Source organism: Barbus barbus, assembly GCF_936440315.1.
Source record: "Barbus barbus genome assembly, chromosome: 38".
NCBI lineage: Eukaryota > Metazoa > Chordata > Actinopteri > Cypriniformes > Cyprinidae > Barbus > Barbus barbus.
In genome coordinates, this window is record NC_136716.1 from 9599695 (window position 1) to 9626163 (window position 26469).

General features: G+C 41.8%; 1 protein-coding gene across 1 annotated transcript in view; it reads left to right on the top strand.

Moving 5' to 3' along the window:
• plxdc1 (plexin domain containing 1) overlaps positions 1-26469 on the top strand; it is a gene marked incomplete at both ends in the record, with an annotated part of 280087 nt that overhangs the window by 72245 nt on the left and 181373 nt on the right. Inside the window, one exon of the mRNA XM_079397708.1 lies at positions 8553-8719. Coding sequence (XP_079253834.1) covers positions 8553-8719 — 167 coding nt within the window. The remainder of the gene's footprint in view (positions 1-8552; positions 8720-26469) is intronic.

The window sequence follows — 26469 nt, forward strand, 5'->3', positions numbered from 1 at the left end:
CAATTAAACTGCTGGTCTTGTCTGGCCAGAGGAGAACGGCACACTATTTCGACACTATTTCCCTTTTTTTAATACTGTGAAGCTGCTTTGACACAATCTGCATTGTAAAAAGACCTATGACAATAATGGTGACTTGACGAGGTAAACTCCGCCCTATTTACTCTGAGCTTAAGACTTCTCTCTATTCCTTAGTAAAAGTTTGTCTCAGCAGCTTTGTGAAAAGGTTTTAAGAAAAAAAACTCTTAGCTAAAAACATTTACTGCTATTTAGGAGAACTCTAAGTGGTAAGATAAAATGTTTTGTGAATACGGGCCCAGGACACTATAATAAAAAATATATATTTTAACATTGCGTGAATGTTTTTTTTTTTTTTTTTTCTTGGGCAGAATAACTATTTTAATATCAAATTAAATTTTAAAATTTCAACCAAATCAAAATCACAGTAATAAAACCTTGAATTTAGCTGTAACAAATTACAGTAATTTGTTTTAGGTTGGTCCAAAGTATAATTTTTTTCAGTGTACTCCTCTCATGGCTTTCAGCAATTGGAATTACTGGTACAGTATTTGAATGGTTTCTTCCTATTTGACTGGGAGGCAACAATTTGTCATATACCAGAAACCAAGGGCGTAGTTTTGGTTTGAACATTGAACCTCTGCTCCCTCTTAATTTAAGGTTTATTTATTTGTTTGTTTGCTTAAATGTTTATTTTTGTAAAATGGTCTTTTGTGCTATCCACCTCACATGCAAAGTTGGTTGATTGCGTAACTGCAATAAAGTAATAAGCTAGTTAACAAATACTTGTTTACATAGGATATAATATATTTTATATTATTTAGACACTTAGGCTATAGTTTGACAGAATGTTCTAATTCAACACGCCATGGGAAGTCAATCTAACTTAACGTTTCCTTTTATTGATATTGTTTATTTCTTACTCCTTAACAGTTCATCAGGCTGTTTTAATCTGTTCCATCATTGGAATATCTGAAGGTTTTTCCATCACTCATCATTAGAACCCATTGGCTCTCCATTCTGACTTGTATTTGCTCTTATGAAAAAGTACCATAGTTCTAAACTGTAGCATTTGTTATAATAAGGCTAGCCTATTAATCATTACCAGGCCAATAATGACTTTTTTATTAATCTATATTGCATTTGTTATGAGAAACAACAGCCTTTAGAAACAAAAGCTACAACATGCCACAGTTGTAATATAAATCTATAGGGAAAATCTATTCCCTTAACAGATTATCTATTATAAAGTTAGACACAATTTACCACACTAAATAAGCCTACAGTAAAACGTGATAAATTATAGTAAAGGTATTCATCATGGGTTGTTTAAAAATATTTTAATATTATGTTAGTGCTGGTGCAATATTATCTGTTCTCCTCTTTTCATCAGTCTTTTTAGTTTGTGCCTTTTTTTTAGATAATGTTCGACTTTCTCCATAGCATTTTAAAGTGGCAGTTTCTCAATAGAATACGATAGGAATGGCTCGCGCAAATCTTCTCACACTTCTCGAGCGCGCTGGTGAACGCGCACAGAGTATAGTGTGATTCGCGTGCCACTCGTACACAATTAAAAGAACTGCTTCAGTCATGTTGTGCTGATAAGCACTCCATTCGGTTTGTATGTGAGGTTAGCACTTATAAAAGCGCCGAAGGCGCGATTCAAACAATTAATAAATAGCCTGATTCTAAGTTTCCATTAACCGTGGTATAAATATTGGGGGGGTTGAACTTGCTAGTTTTGGTTATTGGGGGGGGTTACCTCCCCCCTTCCCCCCCACAAACTACGCCCCTGCCAGAAACACAAATCATCCACCAAATCCATAGGTTCTGGTATACCTCAATTTTCTGTCTTGGGCACTCTTCTCTTCACTATTTATATGCTACCAATTGGACAAGTAATCAAATGCTATGGGTTTAACTTCCACTGTTATGCTGATGACATTCAGATTTATTTTAGCACACCCTCCACCTCAGTGTTTCCTCCACCTACATTAACAACTTGCATCAAGGAACTTAACCTTTGGCTAGAGGCAAATTACCAGAAATTTAACTGTGGTAAAACTGAGGTAATCATGATTGGCTCTAAAGCTGTTCTATCTAAATTTTCTGGTCAACTGATGGATTTGAATGGTGACCTGATTATGCCCTCCAAGACAGTTTGCAATATTGGTGTTCTCATTGCCCATACAGAGATTTAATATTTTTGCATATATGAAATATCCATATATTAAATACATGTTTTATATATGCCCTATACATATGACTCCTATTAGAAAATGGAACAATTTCATATACACAAGTCTATCCCATACAAAAAAATGTATGTATAATACATTTATTGTCATATATGGAATGCATATAATTAATATATGTGAAATATATGTATTTTTGATTGTGTTATATATAAGTTAGACATATATGACGCATCACTTATATATGCCATAGTCTTTTAATTATGAAATATATGGTTTCATATATTTTATCTTTTAATATGTGATCTTTGATCTCTAAAATTATTTTAATACAGGTTGTAGACACATTTATCTACAACGTTGCAGTGCATTGCACATTTCATGCCTTAAGCGTTAAAGGTCCCATATTGTCAAAACTGAAATTTCCTGGCTTTTTTCATGATAACAGAGGTCTAGGGGCTATGCAACTACCATATAAGTTTCAAATCAGTCAGTCCACAGTAAAGTAGGGCTGGGTATCGTTCAAAAATTTTCGATACCGATACCGATACCTTGAGTTCGATACCAGTTCCTGAACAATACTTTTTTCGATACCAGTTTTATGAAATCAGTTTTAATAAGATTACATTATCTCAAAAAACTATTTTTTAACGTTGATATTTATACAGACTCAAAGCCTCATCTCCTGAGCCACTGCACAAAGGAACAAAATATATCCAACACAATAAATAAATAAATAATTTGAATAAAGTTCAAATTGTTTTCAGTTTACACATCTGTTAAGCTACGTTTACATTAGTGCGTGTTCATTTTAAAACACATCATTTCTAGGTTGTTAAAGACTTCAAGAAATTTAAAATCTTCATCCACTTTCATAAGTGGGTGTTTTATTTTCTTTCACCATATGCTTTATTGTTATTAAATTCTAGTGTAGTATGTCTAATTATTTGAATGCATAAAAACAACTTAGTTTATTTAAATTTATTCTTAAAATAGCCTTATTAAATGTTTTCTTTTTCCTCAGAAATTCTGTGTTCTGTATCTGGTTTTCAAATGAAGGCATAAAACATTCATTTAATTTCTTTAAATTATTGAAAATCAAAGTTTATTTATTTTGGCAAACAAAGGGGGTTTACTATTAAAATAAAAAAATGGAATAACTGTTGTGTGATCATTACTAAAAAAAATAATAATAATAAAGTTTTAATAATTTTAATAGTAGCCTATAGTAGCAGTATGTACTGTCCGCTGAACAATATTAATATATTTCTGCCGCAGTGTCTTCCAAGTTAAACCAAACTTTTATTTTGACGGGTTGCCTGGAATACCTTTACAGTTCTGTGTGTATGATATGATGCAAGTTTTACTCGAATCAAACTGTAAAATGCTCATTAATTGACTCTCAGAGCAGTTCTGGAGCTGTTGTTCATGTGTTTATGTCCTCATTTAGTGAGACCGCGAGCGTCACGCGAGCTTCAGTCTGTGTGTAGTAAACAAACCGCGCGATATAAAGAGCGGACTGCTCCGTGCGCTTTTGAAACGCTCTCGCGGATGTCAAACACTGATCTATCAGCGCCGTTTCTAGTCAAACACACCTAGTGCTGCAGGATTATTGGCTCACTGACAGTGATGAGATTAACCCCTTAGGTATCGAAATTTGGTACCGAGCGACAAGACGTTTTTCGATACTCGGTTGTATCGAAGCAATTCGGTCGATGCCTAAAAAGTATCGAACTCGATACCCAGCCCTACAGTAAAGTGCACACAGCCTGCATAAAGTAGCTGTGTTTTTTCACGATCCCTTGTGACTTCCGTAAAAATGTGACGTCCGATCTACTCTGCCTTCACTGCCTTCATTCACCAACCCGAGCACTGCCCACTGTCCTTTTGCCAAACCCCCAGACAGCATCGTGTCCATGCCATTGCTGAGCAACAACACGCAAACATGTCGAAAAGGTTAACTTTAACAGACGAAACCAGATCGGCCGACCTGTAACATTACACTCTCACTCAAAGAATGGACGATCTGACAGGATTGTTACTATGAGTGGATCACAGCTAAGATGTACAATAAAGACAAACTCACTGTGTCTATCTAATAATAAAGATGATGTAAATACATTTCAATTTCAGCAGGCAACTATTTTTACAGCTACATTATTATTCCAGCCACAATTAATCACAACAATGTATAAACAATTACAAATGATTATATATAAATCGTCAGTTTGTTGTTTTGCACACAGACATTATTTCATACACGACGTAAGATGCAAGAAATCTTCAGACGTGCCCATAACAACACAAGACAATACTTTATTGAACGTTTTCTGATAAGAAGCGTGTGCTGCAAACGCAATAATTTTTGATGATGGTTTCTCTCCAGTCCGCTCGTTTTATCGCATTTAACCACAGCCTTAGTCGGTTTTTTGTCTGGCAGTGGCAGCAGGTATGCGATCAAATTTCTAATTTGAGGCTGTATTGCTGTATTAAGATGATATTTTAAGCTCCTTATGAAGCTGAATCTGCGATGGTTTTGCTTCCAGCATAGCGCAGTGACGTAATTGTGACGTTGGCCCTACATGACCCTAGTTACCTGTGGCTGGCCTAGCCGTGCGTCACTCAGAAAACAACAGGCCAATCAGAAGAGAGGCTCATAAATATTAGACAGGCCGAATCGACCTGTTGTTACCAGAGCTCATGAGAGAAGAGCTGTAAAAATATATTGAAATGGTTTTTTGGTACTAAAAATATATTTTCTTAAGAACATCAAAACCTAAAATAAAACTCCAGAAAGGTGTACAATATGGGACCTTTAAATGTTACAATACGCTAAAAAGTAACATCTTCATTTAAACAGTGTTTCTTTAAACTGAAAAAATCTTGACCTGCACAATCAAAATAAATAAATACATATATAACTGATCAAAACACTGAACGGGCATAAGAAACAGAACATCAACCAACTGCAGTGGTTCAGCTAAAGGTCTTTGTATTCCCACGGCTTTGTTAGTTTTTGGTTTATTGCCATCACCAATAGGCCCCTGGTGAAGGAATTTCTGAATCACTGCATCTGAAAGAAATTAGCAAAAGTTAGGTTTTTATAATATAATTAAAATAAATAGATTTACTAGTCCCAGAATTATGTTTAAGCTGTAATGCAGGCAAAATCACAGATATAAATGAACAGACATTTAAACCATGAAGAGTTTAAATAGACCTTCTCTCTCTCTAGATAACGTCCAAAACCAAAAGGTGATACATTTTTAATAGGTCATTATCATCAAAGATATAGGAAAATTACTGTTATCTTTTATTACTGTCACTTTAATAAAACGCCATGGCAACACCATTAAAGATATCCAAAATCTGTTCACAATTTAGCATCTTCAGTATCTTGGTATCATATTGACAAAATTGATATATCAATAGGGCCCTGCGCCTTAGTAGCTTGGGCCCTAATAATAACAAACGGAGCAATTCCAAGAGGGTCCTAATAATAATAATTCTTAGAGGATCAATAAGGCCCTGCACCTTAGTGGCTTGGGCCCTAATAATAATCCTTTGAAGAACAATAGGGCCTTGCACCTTAGTGGCTTGGGCCCTAAATAATGATAAAAAGGAGGAAGAAGAATCCTTAGAAAAACAATAGGGCCCATACGTCCAGACTGAATGACACTTTGACAGTACTCCCCTTCTCGGAAACGTGAGACCTCTCGCTGGCTCAGATGGAAGACAGGAATCCAGGAGAGGGATTGAACAAAAGAAGTCCAGGGTGGTGCAAGTGGTGGTGTGATTCAGGGAATGGACTTAAACAGGAAGAGCCAGATGGAGATCCAGGCCACAGCCAGAACAGTGTGCCATGGTGGCACTGCTGGAGGGAGGAACCATGGTGGTGAGTGTCTCAATGCCACCATGAGGACAAGCGGAGGTGGCGGAGCCATTGGAGGAGGAGCCTTCAGGGTAGACTGAGAGCTGAAGGAATGGAGTGATGCTGAAGGCCTCGGAGGCCACAACGGAGCCACTGCGATGAACCCCAAGTGTAGAGGCGGAGCCTGAGGAAGGACAAAGCCAAATAGAACTGTAGGGGTGGTGAGCCGGAGAGCACGGAGGGCGGCCTACAAGTCAAGACCAAAAAAAGGCTTTAAAAAATTCTACAGGAAGTAGTGAACTCATGCAGTCTGTGATGGACAGACCGTTAACACAACTGCTATATATTTATTCATTATTCTTTTTTTTTTTTATATAATGTCGGCCTGTGCCAGTCAACAACCCATCAATCTATCTATCAAACAATATTCTATGAGTTATTCCACTGAACATGGGATGTCCTTGTTTCTTTTCCCAAATCTTCACTCACCCATTTTCTCATCCATTTTTGCAGGGGATTATAAATGTTTCTTTTATTTAATTAATTACTATGTTTGTATCCTTTACACTGGCAAAGCAGAAAAATGCTGTACAGATACTTTTTTTTAATGCATTTTAAATTCTATTTAACATTTTTTTTGCTTGTTAGACTTTGGTAAGGAACGTTGAGTTTATTTGTATAGTGTACTTCATATGTGTTACACTTTCAAGAAGGATGCGACGTCCGTTCTTATGGCAACACATTTATTTTCTGTTAAAACAGATAAAAAAAACACAGGTCAATCAAGAAGCGTCTGTTGCGTGTACCACGAAGCTCATCACATACTGAATACTGTTTCCTTGTTCGTGTCAGACACCTTAAAAGAGAATCATAAACAATAACCTGTCTTATAGTGCAAATGTTTATGCAGATACATGGCTCTGGACACATTAACCTTTAAACCACACTCAATTCTCAAGAAATATCTGCTCAGAACACATTCAGATCTATTCGGTGATGATGTTTATGGGTTTACTGCCCCGCTCGCGCACACAGCATAAAGAAAAAGTATAACAAATAATATTTAAACATCACAAGCCCACTTTAACATGAATACAAGTAAGAATTTAAACAATAAACATAACTGAGGATGACTAATTATTTTATATCCATATTACTCCAGCATTGATAACTGTATGAAGCTGTATTAACACTCTTTTTAACCAGTTTTAATCCTCTATGAAATATGCTAATGAACTGACTTTATTTCATGAACTAGATCTTAACCGAACACCAGTTATTATGTTTTCCATGACAATATGACAAAATGATTAATAAAAGCATTTTACCACTGAGTCTGACTGGAATTCTTATTAACTGTACTTCACTAATGTTCTTTCAAATGTAATGGCTGACAGAGTGACACTAAATTAAGTTTTATCATGTTAAAGTGTTATCATAGACACGCGTGCTTTCTTAACTCAGGCTGTATGTCACTACACATGACTACTCAATGTTCGTACACATCTATTTAATTCATCACTTTGCATTCTTATTTCCACTAAATGTATTTTTAGACATTTACTTCTCACTTTGCTCGTTCTGAAAGTTACTAGTCTTTCTTAGAGTTGATAACGCTCTCGTCCGCCATTTTATGCACGGCACTCTTAATCACGGTTAAAGTCAAGATTTCTTAATGTCTCTGGCCAGAAATTCGACTCTAGGATCACAATATACCGTTGGGTATTACTAGAATAATAATTCTCAGCTTACCTGTTAAAACAGATAAGAAAAACACAGGTCAATCAAGGAGCGTCTCTTGTGTGTACCACGAAGCTCATCATGTACTAAATACTATTTCCTTGTTATTCCAGTACTGATGCATTGAGTAAAGCATGGGTGGCCCCTGCTGACGAACCTGAGTTTAACAAGATTAATTTTACTCCCAACATAGTGTAATACAGTAATACAAAATAAATTGTCAGAGGAATTACCATTGTTCCCGGATCGGAAAAAGTTCAAAATATAAAGCATTTTATTTGTCTCTTTTAAGCTACCCAGGGCTACATATGCAGTAATTTAGTTTAATTTTATCTGCCAGTGCAATATTAAATACAGCAGTATCAAATTTAGCCTTTCACATGCAAAAGATAAAATTTGCTATTTTGACCATTTACAACAAGCGTTAGTTGCTTAGGAGTATCAGGAGAAGGTCACAAGGTCACCATGAAACAGAAGTAACGACAGATCTTCTATTCTGTATTGTGACACTGTATATCCTAGTTAAATGGATTATTAAAAAAGAAAAAGTATGGTGGGCTTAGATTTATATTCGTTTTTTTAATGAAACTCTTGCATGTGTGAATTGTTCACAATAAGATCAATAGCATGCATTTAGGTACATTTTTATGTCATGCTGACTTTAACTCAGTCCAGTCAACATGAATGTTTTAGCTAAGATGGCACACAATTTTATTTTGTTTTTACATCAGGCATAATTCATGGGCAGTCAGCGAAGGCTGATGGAGGTCCATCAGACATCCAGAGAACAAAAAGAGACCAGCAAGATTCCAGCAGACGCACTCAGAACAGAACTGGACAAGAGTCAGCCAACAGGCTGTCCATTGACATACTCCCTGACAATATGACACGAGTGATGGTGAGTTAATTATTGTTATAATTATTACTTTTTTAATTATTGTCATAATTATTACTTTTGTAACTTTTGGAACCTTGCCTTTTGTCTATTTTTGAATATCAAATTCATTGCTCATTTATACCATTCGAGCTGCTTTATTAACAAGTGAGTAGGAGTTGACCGATGATCAGATGATCAGTTCAGTTTTGTGAATTAATCAGCGTTGATAACCGATTGCTGGAACAAATGGTTATCTGCAAAACTAGATTCCAGTAGTTTTACTGGTTTGTGTCTGTTGCTGAAATGGCTGGGAAGCGTCAGCAATCAATATAAAGTATGATAGTTGTACAAGTAGATGTAAATATGTTAACAATTTAACACAACATTTTAATGTCACACTAATAGGGACATGCTGAATAATATCCCTTTCATAGCACAATATGATATTTTATTAACAAGGCTCGGAAGAAGCACGATCAGATAATCAGTCTGGCCCAGGTGCAGCTCGTCAGCTAATCACCTTAACAAGCACATCAGGTGTACAGGTCCTTTTCAAAAAATTAGCATATTGTGATAAAGTTCATTATTTTCTGTAATGTACTGATAAACATTAGACTTTCATATATTTTAGATTCATTACAACACAACTGAAGTAGTTCAAGCCTTTTATTGTTTTAATATTGATGATTTTGGCATACAGCTCATGAAAACCCAAAATTCCTATCTCAAAAAATTAGCATATTTCATCCGACCAATAAATGAAAAGTGTTTTTAATACAAAAAAAGTCAACCTTCAAATAATTATGTTCAGTTATGCACTCAATACTTGGTCGGGAATCCTTTTGCAGAAATGACTGCTTCAATGCGGCGTGGCATGGAGGCAATCAGCCTGTGGCACTGCTGAGGTGTTATGGAGGCCCAGGATGCTTCGATAGCGGCCTTAAGCTCATCCAGAGTGTTGGGTCTTGCGTCTCTCAACTTTCTCTTCACAATATCCCACAGATTCTCTATGGGGTTCAGGTCAGGAGAGTTGGCAGGCCAATTGAGCACAGTAATACCATGGTCATTAAACCATTTACCAGTGGTTTTGGCACTGTGAGCAGGTGCCAGGTCGTGCTGAAAAATGAAATCTTCATCTCCATAGGTCAGGCGCTTCTGCCGCTGTTTCTGGTTCAAAAGTGGCTTGACCTGGGGAATGCGGCACCTGTAGCCCATTTCCTGCACACGCCTGTACACGGTGGCTCTGGATGTTTCTACTCCAGACTCAGTCCACTGCTTCCGCAGGTCCCCCAAGGTCTGGAATCGGTCCTTCTCCACAATCTTCCTCAGGGTCCGGTCACCTCTTCTCGTTGTGCTGCGTTTTCTGCCACACTTTTTCCTTCCCACAGACTTCCCACTGAGGTGCCTTGATACAGCACTCTGGGAACAGCCTATTCGTTCAGAAATTTCTTTCTGTGTCTTACCCTCTTGCTTGAGGGTGTCAATGATGGCCTTCTGGACAGCAGTCAGGTCGGCAGTCTTACCCATGATTGCGGTTTTGAGTAATGAACCAGGCTGGGAGTTTTTAAAAGCCTCAGGAATCTTTTGCAGGTGTTTAGAGTTAATTAGGTGATTCAGCTGATTAGGTTAATAGCTCGTTTAGAGAACCTTTTCATGATATGCTAATTTTTTGAGATAGGAATTTTGGGTTTTCATGAGCTGTATGCCAAAATCATCAATATTAAAACAATAAAAGGCTTGAACTACTTCAGTTGTGTTGTAATGAATCTAAAATATATGAAAGTCTAATGTTTATCAGTACATTACAGAAAATAATGAACTTTATCACAATATGCTAATTTTTTGAAAAGGACCTGTATATATACAGCCAACTCACCTCTGTTCTATGACAGTTTTTCCAGCATCCCACCTCCACCCCAACTCCGCACTTCAATCTAATTTCATCCCATTCTTGGGACGAGAGGGGAGTTCTCTGGGTTCGGGCTCCATCCCGAGCTCGGAGCCCTCCCTCCTGCCAGCACGCCAAATATGCTTACTAATTGCTCAATCATATTATATGTTAGTGCGAACTCATGCAAATCTGTTTGGGGATTATACATTTTATTATATTCAAGTTCAAGATGGCAGCGCACACTGTTTTAGCGGATCAGTGCTTCTCTAGTCGGTGCTTTATTCTGCGATTTGTGTACATGTTGTTTCTCGTCCTATGGTCATTCTGTCGGGCAAATAACATCTATAGCCGGCAAGATCTCCTTAGGATAGGAGTTTGTTATGAGCAGAATGTTACAGCCGAGTTTCTCCGTTCACATAAGATCCCAGTGGATATAGCGAGGAGCCCGGGCTCTCTGTGAATTACCATCCCCGCGGTGAGGCGGCGAAGGCACACGGAGAGGAAGCAGAAGCGAGACTGTAGGGCAGGCTCGCTAGCTAGGTTATGGAGGCAGCCACACAGACCACCGCTTCCCAGCCTCTTTCTGACGAACGCCAGATCACTCATCAATAAGATGGATGAACTGAGTCTACAGGTTGCGACTAACAACATCGTGAAGTACAGCTGCATTCTGTTGATCACAGAGACCTGGCTTCATTCATTCATCCCGGACTCTGCAATTGAGCTAGTAGGCTCACAGCACAGCGTCAAGGGACTCCGGAGGGGGCTGTGTGTTTATGTCAATAACAACTGGTGTACTGTAGACATTCACTGCTCCCCAGACCTGGAGTATGTGACTGTTAAATGCAGGCCCATTTACCTCCCGAGAGAGTTCATGATAACTGCAGTTTTTTCCCCACCGGATGCTAATGCTAACACAGCTATTGGACTTTTACATGGCAGTATAAGCAGTCAGCAGAACATGTATCCTGATGCTGTGCATATCCTAGCAGGGGACTTTAACCTGTTAACCTTCACCCCCATTTGGGGCCTCGCAGGTGAAAATAACCTACCTAAATTAAAATGGTAACAGTTTGTGACAAAGTGTGCTTACACAAACAAATTAGGTATCTTTGGAAAGAAGAGACTCTGGGCTTTACTATCTATCATCCAGAGTTGATAATGCTCAAAAAGATAAAAAGTTATAGGCACTGACGTGCCTTGAAAAATATTTTTCCACACTGATTTTTTTATTTATTTCATATACAAATACATGAAATAAGTCCTGGAGCAATCCAGAAAAGTAATGGATCGAAAGCCATGTGTCTCATGAGTTCATATTTCAAATTTGAAGAAGATACCATGAAAAATTAGATTCCTGCAATATTTTTTCTGAAACTATTTATAGTCCCCCCACCCCCCTGTTTGAGGAAAAATAACCACCAAATGGATTGCAGAATTATACAAGCTATTTTAGTCATTATACATGTTCCTGCATAGTTTTTCAATTATAAAATAATAGACAGATTTATTTGAGCACTAAAAAATACAAAAATAATTATTTGAGTAATAAAAAAGGAAAAAAAAATAGAAAAAAAATGCTTTGTATATAGTATGTATACTGAAGTATTCTGATTGCCAGACATGAAGTGATATTGCCAGACATGGTCATAGAGTCAGTAAACACACGCTGATGTGCTTCCATTCAGATGATAATCAAACAGATGGGCCATATAATCAATAATAGCTGATCAATGAATCACAATGATAGCTGTCATAGAGTCGCTAATAAACACGCTGATGTCCGTCCATACATATTATAATCATGCAGACACGGCCACATTCCCCACACAATACACACACACACATATATAAAAAATGTAGAAGAAAAAAAAAAACAGTTTTTTATGGATAAAGCAGATCGCTAAGTTATGCCCCGCTCAGATGACAGTTGCGTCACAGAAGCGTCACTGCCGGCAGGAGGGAGCGCCAAATTCAAATAATCTATATTCCGCTTTTCTGAGACTTTTTTTTTCCGTGGACGGTCTCATTATGTTTGTAAAACCGTATGCTGCAACACCGTGTTGTTTTTTTACTACCAAGACGCTGTTTTTGAGCGTAATTTATTCCATAACGGACGCGAACAATAACTCTCTGAAGAAATGAAACGTAAACAAAGGAATATTCATCCTTATTACAACGTTATTGTTTCGCTGGACTAAAAGTGCTCGCTGGGATGTTGTTCTGTGGACCCTTACCTCTCTAACTAAACTGGGATTTCAGCAGTGGACGCGTTTGTGGCTCGTTATTACAATGATAAAGGTACGTACGGCTTTTTTACTCTGCGTGTTTGGATGTGTACTGCTTACACAAATGTAGCAAATTTGTGCCACTCATTCCTTATAAGCTTTCCATCGAAAAACAGCGATCTGTCATCGATGCTTGAGGCTTAGACCCTCAGAATGATATATAGTTTGTCAAGATTAACTTTGTCCTGTTTCATTTATTCTATTAGAAAACAATGACACATGCAAACAAAGAGCGTTCAGTGCGACGTCGCTCTGGTGAACGGTAACAGGTTAATCATGCAGATCTAAGGTCAGTGCTTCCTAGATTTCATCAGCATGTAAAGTGTGCTACTAGAGGAGCTGACATACTGGATAAGGTCTACTCGAACATCAAGCTAGGCTACAGGCCTAGACCATTACCACACCTGGGCCAGTCGGACCACATGTCTCTCTTTTTAATCCCTGCATATGCCCCCCTCAGGAAAAGGGCTCTTACCATCACAAAGACTGTAAAAACTTGGCCTGAGGGTGCCTCTCAGCAGTTCACGGACAGTGTTCTGTGTTACATTAAGAACTGCATAGACATTGTCACTGTGGAGAAATGCATCCAGGTCTATCCCAACCAGAAGCCCTGAATGAACCATGATGTTTGGCGGCTGCTGAAGGAAAGGAACACCGCCTTCAGGTGTGGAGACAGGGCTCTCTACAGTGTGGCCCAAGCTAACCTGAAGAGAGGCATCAGAGAGGCCAAGTTGGACTATAGGAGGAGGATCGAAGACCACCTCGACAGCAACAACAGCAGGCAGGTGTGGCAGGGAGTCCAGCATCTCACCAACTACAGGACTAACCTCGGCGCTGCAGAAGGTAATGCCTCGCTGGCAGAGGAGCTGAACTTCTTCTTTGCTTGCTTCGAGATGGAGCTACCATACACAGCCACACATCATCCTGCGGCCCACAGCAACTTCACCCTCACAGTGGAGTAGGATGAGGTGAGGCATACTTTGCGGGCCATAAACCCGAGGAAGGCTGCTGGACCTGACGGCATCGCTGGACGCGTGCTAAAGGACTGTTTGGACCAGCTGGCTGGAGTCTTCACCAGGATTTTCAACCAGTCCAATGACTACCAGCCAGTTGCACTCACCCCAGTGGTGATGAAGTGCTTTGAAAAACTGGTACGGTCACATCACTTCGTTCTTTCCACCGACCTTTGATCCATACCAGTTTGCATACAGGACGAACAGATCCATGGAGGACGCCATGGCCACAGCCCTCCAGACTGCGCTGTCCTACTTGGAGCAGAAGGGGAGCTATGTGCGGCTGCTCTTCATGGATTACAGCTCTGCATTTAATACCATCCTCCCTCACAAATTGGTGGACAAACTGGGAGACCTGGGACTTCCATACTCCACCTGAACATGGATTAAGAGAAACCTGTCTGGTCGCAGCCAGAGGGTGAGAGTGGGCCCCCATACATCTATGGCCCTTAGTCTTAGCACTGGCTCCCCACAGGGCTGTGTGCTGAGCCCCCTGCTCCACAACCTGTATACCTATGATTGTAACCCTGCCCACCACAGTAATACCATCATCAAATTTGCAGACGACACCACAGTGGTGGGGCTCATCTCAGGGGGGGATGATACTGCTTATCAGGATGAGGTGGAGCGGCTGACAGTATGGTGTGGAGAGAACAATCTGTTACTCAACACCTCAAAGACCAAGGAGGTCATCATTGACTTCAGGAGGAAGAAAAGTGATATATCGTAACTGTACATCAGCGGGGACTGTGTGGAGAGGATGTCAGACATGCTTTCTGGGAGTCCACATTGAGGAGGATCTCACCTGGGGCGTGAATACCTCTGAGCTGCTGAAAAAGGCTCAGCAGAGACTGCACTTCCTGAGGGTGCTCAGGAAGAACATCACCCAGAGACTGCTGGTGTCCTTTTATCAGAGCTCCATTGAGAGCATCCTCACGTACTGTACATGTGTATGTAAAGTATCTGCACAGCAGCACAGAGGAAAACACTTCAGAGGGTTATTAAAACTGCTCAGAAGATCGTTGGATGCCCTCTACCGACTCTGGATGAAGTGCACAGTTCCTGCTGTCTTAAAAAAGCCCAGAACATTAAGGACACTTCACACCCTGGACATTCATTCTTTGAATTGATGCCATCAGGTAGATGTTACAGAGTAATTAAAACAAGGACGAATAGATTTAAGAACACTTTTTATCCTACAGCAGTTACCACACTCATAACATAATTTGATGTGCAATAAGAGATCGGGACAATAATGATAGAATGTATGCTGTGTGTGTGTTTTATTATATTATTTTTACTATTTTAGCTGTTTTCATATGTTTGTTGATCATGAGTGATGCACTGATTGGATGACCCTATAATTTCGTTGTACATGTTACAATGACAATAAAGATTTGAAATTTGAAACTATATGTTTTATAATAATTTTACAACTTTAAAGGGATAGTTCACCAAAAAAATTAAATTATGTCATTAATGACTCACCCTCATGTAGTTCCAATCCCGTAAGACCTCCATTCATCTTCGGAACACAAATTAAGATATTTTTGATGGAATCGGAGTGCTCTCTAACCCTTTCATAGACAGCAAGTGTCCTTACACGTTCAAGGTCCCTGAAACATAGCAAGGACATCTGTAAAATAAATGAAGTGACGTGTGGCGACCCATACTCTGAATTTGTGCTCTGCATTTAATCCATCCAAGTGCACAAACACAGTAGTGAACACACACACACCGTGAACACACACCCGGAGCAGTGGGCAGCCAACGCTGTGGCGCCCGGGGAGCAGTTGGGGACTCGGTGCCTTGCTCAATGGTCTCACCTTAGTTGTGGTATTGAGGGTGGAGAGACCGCTGGACATTCACTCCCCCCACCTACAATCCCTACCAGACCTGAGACTTGAACCCGCAACTTTCGGGTTTCAAGTCCGACGCTCTATCCATTAGGCCATGACTGCCCCATAATCCATGTGACATCACGGGCTCAACTGTAATTTTATGAAGCTACGTGAATAGTTTTTGTGCGCAAAAGACAAAGCCCCCCCCCCCCCCCCCCCCCGACTTTATTCAACAGTTCGTCTCCACTGTCACCCTAGCGCCATTTTGGAGAGTATCCACTGAACATAAATAGCATATGATATTCTGTGTCAGCTGCGACACACGGATACATTGTTTTCGTTCAGATCAAAGTGCAAACAACGTAGAAAAGATATCCGAGTGCCGCAGCTGGCACAGAACAGCATACGCCGTTTACGTTCAGGGAGGATCAGAGAGCTCTCAGATTTAATCTAAAATATGTTAATTTGTATTCCGAAGATGAACAGAGGTCTTACGGGTTTGGAACAACATGAGAGTGAGTAATTAATGACAGAATTTTCATTTTTGGGTGAACTAACCCTTTAAATGTATGTAATGCTCTAAATCCATTAAACTCAGGTATGACTAAAACGTCTTCATCGAAAACTTGCATGATTTATGAAGTAGGCTATTATGTCACATAATATTTGAATGTTCCTTTAATGCGGTGTGCTGTCACCCTTTCTACGTAACATCCAAATCAGTAAAATCATGTAACGTGACTGTCGTATACAGGCTCCACGCTGTTCTTGCTCGATACTAAAACCAAGTTCAAAGCACTGAGCTGCAGTTTCTCACGCGCTTTTTGTGAGCGTGATTTGAGATGAAGTAAAACACAGACAAATATAGGCTACACTGTAAAAAATTGCTGTAGTTTCTACAGAAAAATATTACAGAATATTACTGTTTTAACATTTTACAAAATGTAGCTGTAATTCGCAATGCATTATGGGTCAAATAAGGTTTTACAGTTGTTAACAGTATATTTCCATGTCAAATGTAATTAATTTACAAGAAGAAGGTGTTGTCACTGTAGCTCCTGGTTTTTACACTAACTTACTGTAGTGAGGTATTATGGGATTGCGCACGCTTCATTCAAATCCGAAATCCAGCCGATTGGAGTAGTGCCAGGACGATTGAAGACTAGAGGCATTATTCATAATTCCTGGTAAGTTCACTTAAGAAATATATCCTTTTATATTTAAGTTAATGTATAAGCGATATCATGTCACAATAGCCTGCTATCACGACATTTAGACAGTATGTGCAGTAAGCTGGAAATTGCTATCATAGCATAGTTAGGCTAAATGCTGCATTTTTCTAATTTATCTTATTGAGAGCATTTAAAGTAGTGTTTACCTAACTTTTAACGTAATGCCCAGTGCGAACGATTGTCATAGTAACTACTAACGTTACCTGTCGATATAACTGACGAACAGCAAAATATGTGAAATTTCATTTGTTCATATGTGTTCAACTGTCCCATCTTACTATAATTAGAAACTACTTGTAAATTAAACTACATGTAAATTCCCATCTTACTATAATTAGAAACTACTTGTAAATTAAACTACATGTAAATTGTGTCTATTGCCACTGTAGTTGTACTCAACATTAAAGCTCGTCCGGGACAATTTTTTTTTTTTAGTGAAAGACATCTTTACATGCCCGATTGGACAAGTTAGCCTGATTAAAACTTGAGTAAAAAAAACAAAAAACAACTTACATTACTTTACTTTTAGTCATTTAGCAGACGCTTTTATCCAAAGTGACTTACAAATAAGAAAAAGTAACTAAAACTATAAGTTAAAACTCTAAATACTATAAATTCAATATATACAAATTATAAATACTATATATACACATTTAAGAAAATAAAAGAAATTAAATAAAAATGACAAATACATACAACAACATTTCAAAACTAAACATTCAAAATGAAAACAATAAAGCTAAAAACAATTCAAAATATTAAAACAACAAAAGGTATGAATATAATAATGATTCTAATATAACACTAAGCCAAACACCAAAAAAAAACTACATGTGTATGCACAGCCACACACACACACACACACACACACACACATATATATATATATATATATATATATACAAATATAAAATCAATATATATACATTTCATTTCCTTGTAGTATGTTGAAGTACTAAAATAACTCAAATTAAATAAAACTAAAACTTAATAAAAAAAAAAAAACATATACAGCCATAATAAAAAAGTTATAAAATGACAACATTACTACAACTGTAACTAAAAATAAAATAGATAACAAATACAAATCAAACTACATTTAGATTATCAGTAATCCTAAAAAATAACACTGAGCCAAACACACATGGTAAAAAAACGACAACAACTTACACATAGTAAGAAATGGCTATAAAAAACGTCTCGGGTTACTTACGTAACCCATGTTCTCTGAGTAGGGAACGAGACGCTGCGTAGCTTACGCAATGGGAACACCCCCAGGTGTGACGATTGTCTGAAGCCCTTATAGAATCACGCCAATTTATTGGCTGATGGCGCGAGATGCCACCCCTACGCCATACGTGATTGACATAGACCCGCGATCGCGCCATCTTACCCCTCAGATTTTCCTGTCGAAGAAGCAGGTCGACAGCAAGAGGAGCTTGGCAGCGGACGCAGCGTCTCGTTCCCTACTCAGAGAACATGGGTTACGTAAGTAACCCGAGACGTTCTCTTTCATAGGTTCACTCAACGCTGCATAGCTTACGCAATGGGAACGATATACCACACACGCCAAGCTAACGCGCTGCCAGACCTGGCCCATTACAGACCAGAACACCAAAAACATAGCTGGCTCAAACAGAAAGAACCTGGGAACCAGGAGCTGTATTCGCATCAAGGTTGTAGAACCTCACAAAAGTATGCGGAGAGGACCAACCTGCCGCCATACAAATGTCCTCCAGGGGAACCCCTCTAAACAAAGCTTGGGAGGAGGCCACCCCTCTGGTGGAATGAGCTCTGATGTCCAGAGGTGAAGGCAGACTGCGCACCTCATAGGCCAACGAAATAGCATCCCTAACCCAGTGGGATATTGTGTGTTTAGACGCGGCTAGCCCTTTGCGGCCTGCACCAAAACACACCAACAGTTGTAGGGACTTACGCCACTGGCTGGAACGGTCCACATACATCTTCAAGGCTCTAACAGGACAGAGCAGATGAAGATCATCGCCCTCACTCGAAGAGGAGGGAGAGAAAGCCTGCAGCACTACCACCTGTGAACGAAAAGACGTAGAGAGAACTTTGGGGACATAACCAGGCCTAGGTCTCAGAAATGCCTTGACCAGACCAGGAGCAAACTCAGTGCAGGACTCGCTGACCGACAGAGCCTGCAGATCTCCCACACGCTTAAACGAGGCCAACGCCAACAAAAGAGTAACCTTTAATGTCAGAATCCTCACGCGAGCTGACTCTGGCACTATTAATGGTCTCACGGACTCCATCTGAGAGACCAAAAGCTAAGGGCGACCTATGATCGGCCATACCCACAACTTCCAGATCTCTGGATGTGGGTGCCAAATTCTGCCCTGAAGCTGACACAGCAGGTCTTTCCTGACTGGAATCTCCCACGGATCGCCCTCCAGAAGGGAGACCAACCCCCGAGAACCATGTCTGGGAAGGCCAGAACGGGGCTACTAGGAGAAGACTGACTCCGTATGTCCTCACCCTGCACAATACTGCCGGGATGAGCTTGACCGGAGGGAAAGCATACAGACTCATGTCTGGCCAGGGGTGCGCTAGCGCATCTATCGCCGGAGAGGCAGGATGAGAGAGGGAGAACTAAAGGGGGCATTGGGTCGACTCCTGAGACGCAAAGAGGTCCACCTCTGCTGCGCCGAAACATTACCAAATCTGATCCACCGTCCGGTGGTTCAGCATCCATTCCCCCGACCTGAGTTTTTGTCTCGACAGAAAGTCCGCTGCTAGGTTCAGGACCCCTGGGACATGGACCGCTCTCAGGAACAAGAATCTGCCCTGTGCCCAAAGAAGCAGCCGACGCGCATGCCTGTTCAGGGTGCGCGATCGGGAGCCCCCCTGGCGATTGATGTGAGACACCACCGCCATGTTGTCCGTCCTGACGATGACGTGAGAGTGCGCCAGGAATGGAAGAAAGTGAGTGAGAGCTAGGTGAACCGCTCTCAATTCCAGACCGTTTATGTGCCAGGCCAGGTACTTGCCTGACCAAACACCACAAGCCGGCCTTCCCTTGAAGACCGCCCCCCACCCTGAGAGGGAAGCATCCGTCGTTATCATTTGGCGACGGCAGACTAACCCCATATTCACTCCTGTCTGGAGAAAATTGAGGTCCCGCCACACTAAGAGGGAGCGAAGACAGGCGCCTGACACTCTTAGTAGGCGGAGGGACGGCCAAGCGGGGTGAATACCAAGGGACTTCATCCACCAGAGGAATGGTCTCATATGGAGCAGCCCCAAGGGAAGAACCGGGGAAGCCGCTGCCATGAGGCCCAGGAGCCTGCGACACAGGCCCACTGATACGTGATGGCCTAGCCTGAAGCGGGCCGAGCACGACTGGATGCTTTCCACCCGAGCAGGGGCCAGACGGGCCTGCATCGAGGTTGAGTCCAGACAGACCCCCAAAAATGTGGTCTGCTGGGCTGGAGTGAGCACGTTCTTCTGGCCATTCAGCCGGAGGCCAAGCGCGCGAAGGTGGAGAAGGAGAGAGTCCCTGTGACGAATCACCTGCTCCCTGGAACTGGCTAGAACGAGCCAGTCGTCCAGGTAGTTGAGGATGCGGATGCCCTGGAGCCTTAGCGGGGCTAGAGCCGCATCCATACACTTGGTGAACGTCCTTGGGGCCAGAGCTAGCCCAAAGGGAAGAACCTTGTATTGGTAAGCCTTTCCCCCGAAGGCGAACCTGAGGAACTTCCTGTGTCTCTGAACCACCTGGATGTGGAAGTAGGCATCCTTCAAGTCAACAGTGACGAACCAGTCCCCCCCTTGGACTTGGGAAAGAATGCTCTTGAGCGTCAGCATCCTGAATTTCCCTCTGTAGAGAGAGTAATTCAGCCTGCGCAGATCTAGTATAGGACGCAAATTCCATTCTTATTCGGGACTAGAAAGTGCATTTGGGTACACTATATAACTAATATGTAGTTAAATGTAAGCCAGAGCTGGAGATCGGGGCGTCAAGGAGGAAAGCCTTCTCCTTTTCCCTGATCTCCGTCAGATTCAGCTACAGGTGGCGTTCAGCCGTCACCAATCCTGCCATACTGCGCCCAACCGCCCGCGCTGTATGCTTAGTAGCACGAAGGGCCAAGTCGGTAGCCCTGCGAAGCTCCTTAACAGCCTCGGGGGTCACACCATCCCCCTCATCCATCTCCTTCAGTACCTCCGCTTGGTAGGCCTGAAGGATGGCCATAGTGTGGAGAGCCGCACCTGCCTGTCCCGCTGCCATGTAGGACTTACCGATCAAAGCAGAGGTGGTTCTACACGGCTTGGACGGAAGGAGAGAGACTTCCACGAGGGGTCGGAAATCGGCGAGAGGTGTGCAGCGAGCGTGTCCTCGATCGCCGGAACTGCGGCGTACCCCTGCTCCACAGAACCAACGAGGTTGGTGAAGTCAGCGGCCGCCGCATTAGTGTGGCGGGAGGAGAAAGGCTGCTTCCAAGACCTGGAAATCTCGTGATGCAGGTCAGGGAAGAAAGGCAACTTTCTCCTCGCCGGGCGCGAACCAGAGCCACTGAGGAAACGCTCGTCGAGCTTAGATGACTGGGACTCGCGAGACTCGTCCGGCCAATCTAAGCTCAACTTCTCAGTGGCGCGCGCCAAAACGTCCACGAGTTCAGTATAGGCCGGAGAAGGCCGCGCCTCCTGGCCGCTAGGCGGGAGAACGTCGAGTGATGCAGCTCCGAAGTCCTCAGAGTCGGAGGCCGCAGTATATAAAATATCCTCCAACCCGAAGGAAACGGCTTCCCGTGCCTCCGGGCTGGGTGCAAGACAGCCGCGAGAAAACTGGACCGGAGAAATCGCGCGGTAACGCCCAGGCGATGGAGGGAGAGAAAGTGAAAACTGCTCACTCTCCATAGCCTCGAGCTCCGCATCCGAACCCCAAGCCCCGGCTTCGCGGAGGGAGGAGGCCTCCGGAGCAGCGCGGCGGGGGAGAACGGCAGATTCTCGATCAAAAACCGCGAGTCTAGCGCGCAAGGTTTTAAGAGTAAAATTCTTGCAGTACTTGCAGTTAGAAATGCCAAAGATAGCGTCTCGCGCGTGTGCCAGGCCCACACATCTGACGCACTTACCGTGCTGGTCATCACTCGCGATGAGGTGAGAGCACAGTGGTTGGCACCGACTAAAATCCATTCCACACACCACTAGGAGAATACAATTCCACAGATGCGGTCGCTGAAGTGGAAAGAATCCCAGACTAAAACGTCGTCGAGAAATGGGCCAGAAAAACCGCGAGAAGCGAACGCTTCTGAAGAGAGGAAAATTTGAGGGGTAAGATGGCGCGATCGCGGGTCTATGTCAATCACGTATGACGTAGGGGCGGCATCTCGCGCCATCAGCCAACAAATTGGCGTGATTCTATAAGGGCTTCAGACAATCGTCACACCTGGGGGTGTTCCCATTGCGTAAGCTACGCAGCGTTGAGTGAACCTATGAAAGAGAACTGAAACAGAAGTGAAACAAGTAGTGCGAAAGAGGATAAATAAAAACCCATACTTAAATCCTTTGACGGTGTTACGGTTTATAACTGGTCTCTGTGTTATCTGGTGACCAACTTCCTGGTTCAGGTCCTTCACTCCAGATGTGATGGGACGACCGCAGCAGATTCGCCGATTCTGAAAGCACAAACTGACGTGATATTAAGCTGTCTAATAATACTTGCTCATTAGACGATTTTGGTATTCTTGTAATGATTACAAATTAATGGTATGATCGGCCGTAGGGGCTGAATTACGGAACAAAAAAAAAAAAAAAAAGTCTGTTTGGCATGGGTTTCGAACACGCCCAAAAATAGTTGTGATGGGAGACGCAAGTAATGAACGTACGCTACCGAGCTGCATGCGTAACATTATGCAGGCTGAATCAAGGAAATGTGCCCGTGTTAACTTGTGACCTGTTTGCGAACCAAAATCTAAAACTTACTGTCACAATAAGTCATTCTCCAGCCAAAGCACTTCTAATGCTGCTGAATGATGATTTGATCATACGATCAGAAAAATTGCACATTGTCACGAATCCCATTAATGTAAATACTGTTATTGCATAACAACACCCCGAAGTTTAAGTCTAGTTCTATGTTGCGATCCAGTGGATCATTGGCAAAACACATTCTTACACTGGCAGGCTGCCCACATACACTTCTTGTTTTACAATGTTAAAAAAAAAAAAAAAAACCCTATAACATCTGCTAACTATCCAAGACAACCTTTAAATTGTAACTACTAGTACTAGTAAAACACTACTAGTAATAATCAGGATTTCGATGGACAAATATCTGATGGGACATTTTCCCCATGCAACCTCTTAGCCACAATGTTTAAATAGGGAAAGGACAAATTTCCAAACTCTTTCAATCAATGCTCCAGAAGTTCTTTCACAATCATAATCCCTTTTATTGCCAGATACAATGGGTTTACATGTACAAGGAATTTGTCTGTGTACTGGACAAAAATACAACAAAGAAATGAAATTATATAAATAAATAAACGTTAATGCTCTAAGCAAATCCTGCTACAAAGGACAGTGCATACAGACGTGGTTCATTCCACTGGCTAATACATAATTTTATACATTTACATTTTTATACATTATACATTTTTGCCTTGCTTAGTTGGGGACACTTGACTGATTGCACACTATTGGAAGAGAGCTGAAGTGGATGACGACGATGACATCACTAAATCATCAATGAACTGACTTAAGCTGGAAAATGACTGTTGTTGTTACGGGGCTGACGAGACGTGAGACATGCGGATCCATATGCAAAGCTTTATTATAAAACATGGTCATACAGGCAGGATCGAGAGACAGCAAACAGGTATGGCAGAGGCAAGACAGAGCAATCCGTGGAGCAAGCGTGGGTCGACGATCGGCGAACAGTATCCAAAGGGGCAAGGCAGAGAGATAATCCAGAAACGAAAGCAATAATCCAAACGGGGAGCGAACACAGTCCAAACGGCAAGGCAAAGGGGTAAATCCAGGAAACACGGGCAGCGGTCTCAGGAGCACAGTGTGCAGCCCACACACTCAAAATGGCGACCGCCATAACGGGAAGCACTGAGGTCAGGGGAACAGTCTCTGTAACAGCCAGGGTTGAGGCCCTGGGAATGCCAGCTTGGATATCAGTCACACTGGATATCAGAACTCGAAGGACTGACCTTGAATCTGTGGGTTCGGCGGAGGCGTGAAGAGACTCTGGCTGAGGAGCTGAGGCGTGAAGAGACTCTGGCTGGAGCACCGAGACGTGGTGTGACTCTGGCTGGAGCACCGAGACGTGGTGTGACTCTGGCTGGAGCACCGAGACGTGGTGTGACTCTGGCTGGAGAGCTGCTGTGACTTGGCTTGACTCGTGACGGTCAACTGGAGCTTGACTTGACTTTTTGATGTTGGCTGTGGCCTGTCTTGGTTCTCTAACGTAGGCTGTAGTTAGACTTGGCTCCTTAACGCAGGCTGTGGTTTGACTGAGCTCCTAACCGCAGGCTGTGGCTTGACTTGGTCCTTGACATAGGCTTTGGCTTGACTTGGCTCTTTGACATAGGCTGGGACTTGACTTGGCTCTTGCGCAGTTCTCATGGACCAATTGGGTGCGGTGTCTCCTCCCTCCGCGACACCCACAGTAAAAGGAGAACCCACCAACCTCAAGGCATAGTCCATGAACTCAGCGAGTGATGAATGTGGACCCTCTCTAAAGAGGCTACCTCTGAGAGGTTTATTAAGGCCATCACCAAACAGATGGATCAAAAAACAGTCCGGCAGATCTGAGTCATTGGCTAGATTTAAAAATTCCTCAATGCACTCCTCCAGCGATCGGATACCCTGCTTAAAACGTAGCAAACAAAAAGCTGTGTCCATACCTTCCTCCTGATCCTCTGGAAAGCTGCTGGATCCTCTTGGGGCCGAGTATTCTGTTACGGGGCTGACGAGATGTGAGACGTGCGGATCCATATGCAAAGCTTTATTATAAAACATGGTCAGTAAACAGGCAGGGTCAGACAGTGGCAAACAGGTATGGCAAGGGCAAGACAAAGCAATCTGTGGAACAAGCGTGGGTCGACGATCAGCGAACAGTATCCAAAGGGCAAGGTAGAGAGATAATCCAAAAGCGAGAGCAAAAATCCAAATGGGGAGCGAACAAACGGCAGAGGCTAAGGGTAAATCCAGTAAACACGGGCAGGGTCAGACACGGCAAGAAAGACAAGGCTATGACTATGCCCTCCGAGAAATACTGAGAATATTGCTATAAATTGTAGCAACACCTCCCCCTTTACCTTTCGGACGTGGCTAATTTTTATAGCAGTAATCTTGGGGGGTGGACATTTAAATTAATGTATTCATCTGGTTTTAGCCATGTTTCTGTCAAACAGTGCAAATCTAGATTATTATCATTGATCAAATCATTTACAAAAAGTGCTTTTGTAGAAATGGACCTGATATTCAGTAAGCCAAGCTTTATCAATTGTTTCACTGTATTTTTAACATTTTTTTATTTGTTGAACATCAATTAAATTGTTACTCTTAATTTGGTTTGGGCGTTTTCTGTATTTTCTAGTTCGGGGAACAGACAGTCTCTATAGTGTGATATCTATATAACTCCTTCAAAAACAGCCAGAAACCTTGGAGTTGTGATTGATGATAAGCTACATTTCTCAGACCACATTGCTAAAACTGCCCGGTCCTGCAGATTTGCATTATACAATATTAAGAAGATCAGGCCTTTTCTCTCGGAACATGCAACACAACTCCTTGTTCAGGCTCTTGTTCTGTCCAGACTTGACTATTGCAATGCTCTCTTGGCAGGTCTTCCAGCCAATTCTATTAAACCTCTACAATTAATCCAAAATGCCGCTGCAAGATTAATCTTTAATGAGCCGAAAAGAACGCACGTCACGCCTCTGTTCATCAATTTGCACTGGCTACCAATAGCTGCTTGCATTAAATTCAAGGCATTAATGTTTGCCTACAGAACCACCACTGGCTCTGCACCCCTTTACCTAAATTCATTAATTCAGACTTATATGCCCTCTAGAAGCTTGCGTTCTTCAAGTGAACGACGCATTATTGTACCATCCCAAAGACACACGAAAACACTTTCACAGACTTTTTCATTAACTGTTCCCATCTGGTGGAATAACCTGCCCAATTCAATCCGAGTAGCCGAATCCTTACCCATCTTCAAGAAACGGCTAAAAACTCATCTGTTCCATCTTTACTTGACCCTCTAACTCTAGCACTCTCTATTCTAATTTTATTTTATCTGTCTTTTTATAAAAAAAATAAAATAAATTTAATAATAATAATATTTATCTGTACTGCGTTAGGCTAACTGAGACTTGTAATAGCACTTGCACGTTGTTGCTGTTTTGTTGGTTTTGATTGCTTCTTATGTCCTCATTTATAAGTCGCTTTGGATAAAAGTATAAATAAATAAATATCTGGGTGAAGGAGTCTCTGTCTGCTGAGAATTAACTGACTTCTGTGACGTAAGG